Here is a 7,780-nt window from a genome sequence, read left to right as displayed (position 1 = left end):
GAACCATTGCCTTGACCCTCATGTAAAAGACAATTGAAGATGGTGCATGACCTTTCTATTCATTGTTGAATTTGATTTGCTAATAGGTTTTGAGAAGTTTTGCATTAAATTCATCAAAGGTATGTTTTATAAAAGTCCCTAGAGAAACTTTCTGTTCTGAGACTGTTGCTCCTTGGAAGATTTTAAAATTACTCTGACGAAATTCAATTTTCACACAAACGATCATTCTCTCCATGTTGTCTCCTCCATCTTGATTCGGTCCTGCAGGGTTTACAGTTTAGGAATTTGTCCATTTCTTCTAGATTGTCCAATTTGTTGGCATACAACTCTTTGTAATAATCTCATATGATTTTCTGTATCTCTGAGGTATTAGCGTTATGTCTTTTCTATATTTTATTTTATTCCAGTAAGTTCTTTTTCCTCCTTTGGAGACTGGCTAAAGATTTATGGTTTTGGTTTCTTTGCAAAAACGACAATGACAACAACAACACCAGCTGTTGATTTCACTGATCGTTCTTGCTGTTTTGTGTGTCTGTGTTCATCTCAATATTATTAATTTCTACACTTTTTGTCATTTCCTTCCTACTACTGCCTCTGGGCTTTTGTGGTGTTCTGTTCTAATTTCTGTATGTAGTAAGTCGGATTGTTTCCTTCCATTTCTTGAAGAAAGCCTGTATCACTGTCAGCTTTCATTTCAGAACTGCTGGGCAGGCATAGAGTTTAGACATAAGTGTGTATTAGTCCCTCAGTCGTGTCTGACACCTTGTTGCCCCAAGGACAGTAGCACACCAGTCTTCTTTGTCCTTTCTAGGCAAGAATCCTGGAGTGGGCTGCCATTTCCTACTCCAGGGAATCTCACACCTGGGGAGTCAACCCAGGTCTTGTACATTGCAAGTGGATTCCTTACTACAATAGGCAAAATTCTCATTATCTACAGAACACTGTAGATAGAAAACCCTAAAGATCCACACAAAGCTATTAGACCACACTCATCCAGAGAGCACTGAACTCAATAAGTCAGACTGGGTACCAGCATCTGATTGCTCACGGCTTATGAGTTGTTGGGGACTCTCTGGATCCCACATCTGATGCCATAAACTAAACCCCACAGAAGCCAAGCGGCAGTGGATTTGGGGATGTGTCTGCAGCCTTCCAGTCCTGTGAGATGAGAAGCATATTTGGGTTTTACAGGTGGTCCAGTGGGATCACGAGATCAGAGAAACTACTGGAGAGTGGACAGCCTGTTAGGCGTGCACCACAAGACTCCACTGGCTTTGATGATGGATGAAGGTGTTGAGCCAAGGGATGAGGACACATCCAGAAGCTCAGTGACTGGGATGGCAGAGGCCAGAGTTCCAGGGCCAATTCAGGATTCTTGGCCATGTTGCATAGCACCGGGCACAAGTGACCCCACAAACTCGGAGGCACAATGAGGTGGGGCCTCTCCCCAGAGCTCGTTTACATCTCGGGAAACTGGATCTGGCACAGAAGACATGTTTGTGCAGAACTGCTGTGGCCAAAGCCAGACCAGGAAGGGATTTTCATAGACAGTAGGTTCTAACTCAGTCAGTGCACAGGTGAGATACGTGTGCTGAGGAAGAGCTGACCTGTGCCAGACCCAAAGGGATGACATCTCAGGGAAGGAGAAGACCACGGTCACATGGACAGGGCGTCAGTCAGAGTGGGGACACACACTGGTCTTTTCTGGCTCCAGGAGGGATAACACCACTGATGACACTGATGACAGCTCTCCCCACCCCGGGCAAACCCGCTGTAAAGTCCACACATGCTGTGACTGTCGTCAGCCCCAGTCTACATCCTCACACACAGAAATGCAGGTGTGAGGCCACAGCCGCAGGGCCACAGGGAGATGGGGGAGCGGAGCCCTAAGGAGCTCCCAGGAGCTGTGTGTCCTCAGTCCCCAGTAGACCTGGGGTCCTCAGTGTCCACCCTCAGGGAGGAGATGCTGAGGTTCACGAGTTCCTGCAGACACTCAGTTGTGCACAGGAAAATGCAGCCCACTGGGCAAGTCCCGTGCTGGGAAGACGAGCATCTCAGCAGAAATGTCTACTTTGTCCACAAAATTAATACTGTGTTTAATTACTATGAACAAACCACCTCTAGAGTGATTCTTGAGGCTATTTAAGCTGTTCAAGATGAAAAACAGTCAAGAAAGTAAAGGGAAATATAAATGCTTTAGTAATTCCGATAGACATTAAATTCTACTCAACTCCATTTGAATTCAGTGTGATTATTACATGTATATTTTTCTCTGATGTTTGCATGTGGAATAAGTAAACATCAGCTAATTAGAAAAGAAATAAAAAAATAGGAGTTTGTGTCTAACAAATGGCTGGTACGTGAATGTGTGGTGGGCATTTGTTGAGTAACAGAAAACACATTCGTGGGATTAAAGTCTCTTCCCCAAATCTGCCATTTTCCCTGAAAGCATCTTTTTCCTGACCAGCCCTCCTTCATCATATCATTCCTCAACAGTCTTCCTGGTCTGGTCAGGGCGACCCCAGGAGGGGCTGAGTTCTCTGAGGGCACAGTCAGCACCCCCTCACAGGGGGAGCCCCAGAGACAGGACCTCTATTCACTGCTTTCTGCTTTTTATACAGAGGTCCCTCCTGTATGCAAATACCCACTCAGGTCACAGGGTAGAAACACAGCACCAGCTCCCTTAAATTCAGGCTCCTCCTCAGGCTTGAAGAGACTTGCGGGAGTGGTGACTCTCATCTGCTCGAAGATGAACCCACTGTGGACCCTCCTCTTTGTGCTGTCAGCTCCCAGAGGTGAGTGTCTCTGGGTCAGACATGGGCACGTGGGGAAGCTGCATCTGAGCCCACGGGTCACCGTGCTTCTCTCTCTCCACAGGGGTCCTGTCCAAGGTGCAGCTGCAGGAGTCGGGCCCCAGCCTGGTGAAGCCCTCACAGACCCTCTCCCTCACCTGCACGACCTCTGGATTCTCATTGACCAGCTATGGTGTAAGCTGGGTCCGCCAGGCTCCAGGAAAGGCGCTGGAGTGGCTCGGTGGTATAGATAGTGGTGGAAGCACAGGCTATAACCCAGGCCTGAAATCCAGGCTCAGTATCACCAGGGACAACTCCAAGAGCCAAGTCTCTCTGTCAGTGAGCAGCGTGACACCTGAGGACACGGCCGTGTACTACTGTGCGAAGGACACAGTGAGGGGAAGTCAGTGTGAGCCCAGACAAAAACCTCCCTGCATAGGGGCCCGTGACCACAAGGGGGCATTCAGGACTCAGTACACAGCTGAGCCCTGGAGCAGGTGCAGAAGAGGCGTTGGGCAGTGAGGGGCCAGGGGGGAATGCTCCTCAGAGCGTCTCTTTCCTCCTATTGCCCAGGAGGTGCAACTCAGACCCTCTTCTGTGTCCTGGTATTTCATTGTTGTAGTTTATGTCACTCTCAGACAACTGTGTGCATAGATATTTTTTAATTTTTCCTTGAAGCGTGGATAGCTTTATGCAAACACACACACACATAATACTCTACAGCGAAAATTTTTTCTCCTTCTTCTGCTCTCAAAGGAACTCAGTAAAACACTTGACTCGTTTATTTAAAACCTGTTAGGTTTGAAAGGACACAAGATATTTAAACATTTTAATCTTTCTATTGTTTTGTACATGAGGAAGGAAGAGACACAACCTCCTTCTTTCTGTCAAACTACACATTAGAATCTGCAACAAGCAGTGTCTAAGGCTCCAGTGTCAGAGTTCCCCAGTGCTGCATATGCAATGATTCTCATCATTCACAGGTTCTGTCCTGCAAATTCACCCACATGCTAGCTTTTATTAGTGTCTTAACATAAACACTGTTACCTTGTGTCCTTATATAGACATTGACAGTTTGGCCAGTTCACTGAGTCACTCAACACACACACACATTCCAGGTGAGGGCAATCAGGGTGATACCATCTCGCCTCAACATCTCTGAAGTCCACACCCCATTCTGAGCTTATGTATGGACCATTCATAAGGGGAAATACAGAGGTCCTCAGGTGGATTTGTCCCTGTGGTCAACGTGGAGCCCACCACCATCTGTCCTCTCTCCCATCACAGTGACCGTCACTGGCACAGGGAAAGGAAGCAGGACCTGTGATGGGCTCAGCCCTGAGGAAAGACCCAAGGACTGAGATGATGAAGGGCTGAGCTGAGACGGGCAAGGGGCAGGAGGTGGGGGCCGTCAGGGCGGAGACTCTGGGCTCAGAAAGGGGGACCTGCCCTGGGATCTGGTTCCAAGCCATCTGATAGACACACTGCTTTCCCACCCTTGATCTCCAACCATGTAAATTCAGAAGGCGCCCATGGGGATCCTGGGATGACCAGCGTGAGTGTGACCACAGCCTCTCTGGACTCACAGAGCTCCTCAATGAAAATTCCTCCTCAAGCTGCAGGGTAGAATCCACCCCTGGGCTGTTGGAGCTCACCACTCTCTACTCACAGAGCATGGAGGTCTCAGTGAAGGCAGAGCTGTTGTGTAAAAGAGGAAGCTTTGGGGTTTTCTCCTCTGCCTGGTGGCATTTCCCCAAGGGGAAGGTCAGGCATCAGACACGCATCTGTGGGGGTGATTGTGACAGCAGGTGACTGACTGGGCTTGAATCTTCTTGTCCCCGGGTGTCCTGTCCCAGGTGAAGGTGCAGGAGTCGGGCCCAGAACTGGTGAAGCCCTCGCAGATCGTCTCCCTCACATGTGCTGTCTCTGGTTACTCCATCACGTGGTTATGGTGGGAGCTGGATCCACCAGGCCCCAGGGAAGGGGCTAGAGTAGATGGGAAGCATATATTATAATGGTGACACTTACCACAGCCCCTCCATCAAGAGCCACACGTCCATCTCCAGGGGCACGTCTAAGAACCAGTCCTCCCTGCAGCTGAGCTCCGTGACCACTGAGGACACAGCTGTGTATTACTGTGCAAGAGACACAGTGAGGGGATGGCAGTGTCAGCCCAGCCACAAGCCACCCTCCAGGTGCCCCATGACCACCAGGGGGCTTGTGGGACACACCGAGCACAGGGCTGAGCCCAGGAGCAGGTGCCCTGGGCTTGGAGGGTATGTTCGGGAGAGCCTGTGCTTTCCTCTTCCTGCCCAGGAGTCAACCAGAGACCCTCCTCTGTGTCCTAATGTCTCACTGCTGTGCTTTACGTCACCCTTGGCATATTGTGGGAATATGCATGTTTTTGCAGTTTTAATTTTCTGTTGAAGTAGAATGGATTTTTTTACATACACATTTAATACTCAAGAATTAAGGATAATTTTTTGGTTTACTTTTCTTCTCCTCATAGGAACTCAGCATATCCCTGAGGCCCATCACCATTTTCCTGGTGAGTCTGAATCTTGAAATTTTTGAAGGTTCTGAGAAGACACAGGAGATTTTCAGTTGCTACAATTTTTGTTGTTTTTGTACATGTGGAAGCAAGAGACTCACTCTCCTTCTTTCACTGAAACTGCAAAAATGGGTAGAATTCTGCCGTGTCCAGTGTTAGAGGTGCTAGCACAGAGAGCCCCAATACTGCGTATACAGACATCCTCGTTATTCAGATTCCGCATTTGCAAGTTCACCTACTTTTTAGCTACTATTAGCATCATAAAATATATACCATTTTTTCACGGTCATTAATGGACATTTACAATGTGGACTGTCTTTAAATCATCCAACACACGCATGTTTCTACTTGAGGGCAGTCAAGCCCATTCCCTCATGTTTCATCCAATCATGTCAATCAGTCTCCTTCGTGTTCACTTTACTGACATATTTTCACATTTTGTGCTCCTTATGTGACAATTTCCCTCTTTAAAATGACCCCGAGTGTAGTCCTCACGCACAGGCTAGTGCCTCTAAGCACCCATTGCTGCAAGCTAACTTTAAATAGAAAATATGTCTCTCAGAAAGGTTAATTCAGCCAAGAATGGTATTTCTGGGCATGTGAGCTTGACATTGATGCCTCAAATATAAATATCATTTTTTAAGGTGGGATTCAGATCTCAATCTTTGTTTTTTGAGGTAGCCTTGGAAACTTGGTTGAGTTCCAAATACTGATGGTAGAATGGAGATTTATGGACAAGAAGGAGATTGACTGGACAGAAAATGACCATGAGGAGACTTCAAGTTCTGCAGGTCCTGGCTAGACTGTCTCCCAAGGATTCTTGGTCAATAGACATCAAGGAGATCAAAATCACCTGGGAGACAGCAGGTTTAATGAAATGACTCCAACATTGAGAGTGATCAGAGATCAAGGGTAAGCATGCTCACTAGTCTGACTTAGGTGTCTTGATAAAACTAGGAAAGGATGGACACAGAAACCCACAGGTCAAGACCTCGTTGAGAAACAAATTTCAGGAAGCCAGAGAAAAATGTGGTCAAGGCGTCCTTGTCACCTTGGGAGTCAGCATTCTTATCTTCATGGCCTAGTCCTCTGAAAGTCAGCTTTAATCCAAAGGAAGATGATCTGTCTGGTCCTTCCCCATCCTGCTGGCATCTGTGAGCTGTGAGCCTCCCCCGGGTCTGCGGAAGGTGGAGTGATGTAGTGACATCTGTGAAGAGGTCTCATGCTTTCTCCTCCCCAGGTGTCCTGTCCCAGGTGCTGGGGCGGGAGTCAAACCAGGACTATTGGAGGCCCTCTCCTCACCTGGTGTGTCTGTGGATTCTGCATCACACAGAGTACTGACTGCTGGGACTGGAGCCCTCAGTCTTAAGACTCAGAGCTGCAGTGATGGGGTGCTTTGGTCCTGGGAACAGCACAGCATAGAGCATGTCTCTCCAGAAACCACTCTCCATCCACAGAGACATGTCCATCTAGCTCCATGAGGACCTAGGACACAACCCTGTGTTGTTGTCCCAGGAGGTCCAGGGAGAAGTTAGACCCAACCCACGTAACGCTACCTGCACGGCTGCTCCAAGCACCAGGGGACACCTGCGTTCATCAGGAAACAAGAGGACACTTTTCAAGGCAGGAGAGAAAATGTCAGGATGGGGTTTTCTCTCAGAAGCTGGGGTCTCTCCACTGGAACATTCCCTCCCGTGAAAGCTCCTTCCACTGTCACCCCAGAGAGCTTTCCTGTTTCTGAACCTGGGACATGATTTCATGGAGTCAGGTTGGTCTGTCTTTCCCCATCTGTCTTAGGACACGCTGCACAGAAATATTTCCTCAGGGGACCTATTAGGTCACTACTTTCTGTTACTTGCTGTCAACTTTTTAATTATTAATACTTCTACTTAACTTCGAGTCTGCTTTCACCTTCAGATGGATTTCCAAATCCTCTCAGGCTGAAGTTCTCCCCAGCCCTGTTAGACTCTGTGTCTTTCATTTGAATAGTGAGTAGTATTTGAAGTTGGCAATGATGTCATAGACCACTGGAGTGACTTTTTCCCCAGAGGACACTTGAAAATGTCTGGACACCAGTTAGGCTGTATCGTAAGGGATGAACTGTAGGTGGCTAGTTCTGCATTTGGTAGACAGATAAATGATAGATGAAATAGAAATGAAGATAAAAGGAAACAATGCAAACAATTGTATCCTAACAATATGGTTCAGTACAGTCCCTCGGTCCTGTCCGACTCTTTGGGATCCCATGAATCACAGCACGCCTCACCTCCCTGTTCTTCACCAACTCCAGGAGATTACTCAAACTCATGTCCATCGAGTCAGTGATGCCATCCAGCCATCTCATCCTCTGTCATCTCCTTCTCCTCCTGTCCCCAAGCCCCCCAAGCATCAGAGATTTTTCCAATGAGCCAACTCTTCGCATGAGGTGGCCAAAGTA

General features: G+C 47.8%; 1 gene segment (V, D, J or C); it reads left to right on the top strand.

Moving 5' to 3' along the window:
* The first annotated feature begins 2,687 nt into the window (after nt 1-2,687).
* LOC113888585 lies at nt 2,688-3,316 on the top strand. The segment is given in 2 exon segments: nt 2,688-2,795; nt 2,878-3,316. Coding segments are annotated over 2 exon segments (483 nt in total).
* Nucleotides 3,317-7,780: the final 4,464 nt, after the last annotated feature.

The sequence above is a fragment of the Bos indicus x Bos taurus genome, unplaced genomic scaffold, assembly GCF_003369695.1.
Source record: "Bos indicus x Bos taurus breed Angus x Brahman F1 hybrid unplaced genomic scaffold, Bos_hybrid_MaternalHap_v2.0 tig00000132_arrow_arrow_obj, whole genome shotgun sequence".
In the NCBI taxonomy this organism is placed as follows: Eukaryota; Metazoa; Chordata; class Mammalia; order Artiodactyla; family Bovidae; genus Bos; species Bos indicus x Bos taurus.
This window is presented reverse-complemented; position numbering and strand designations above follow the sequence as displayed.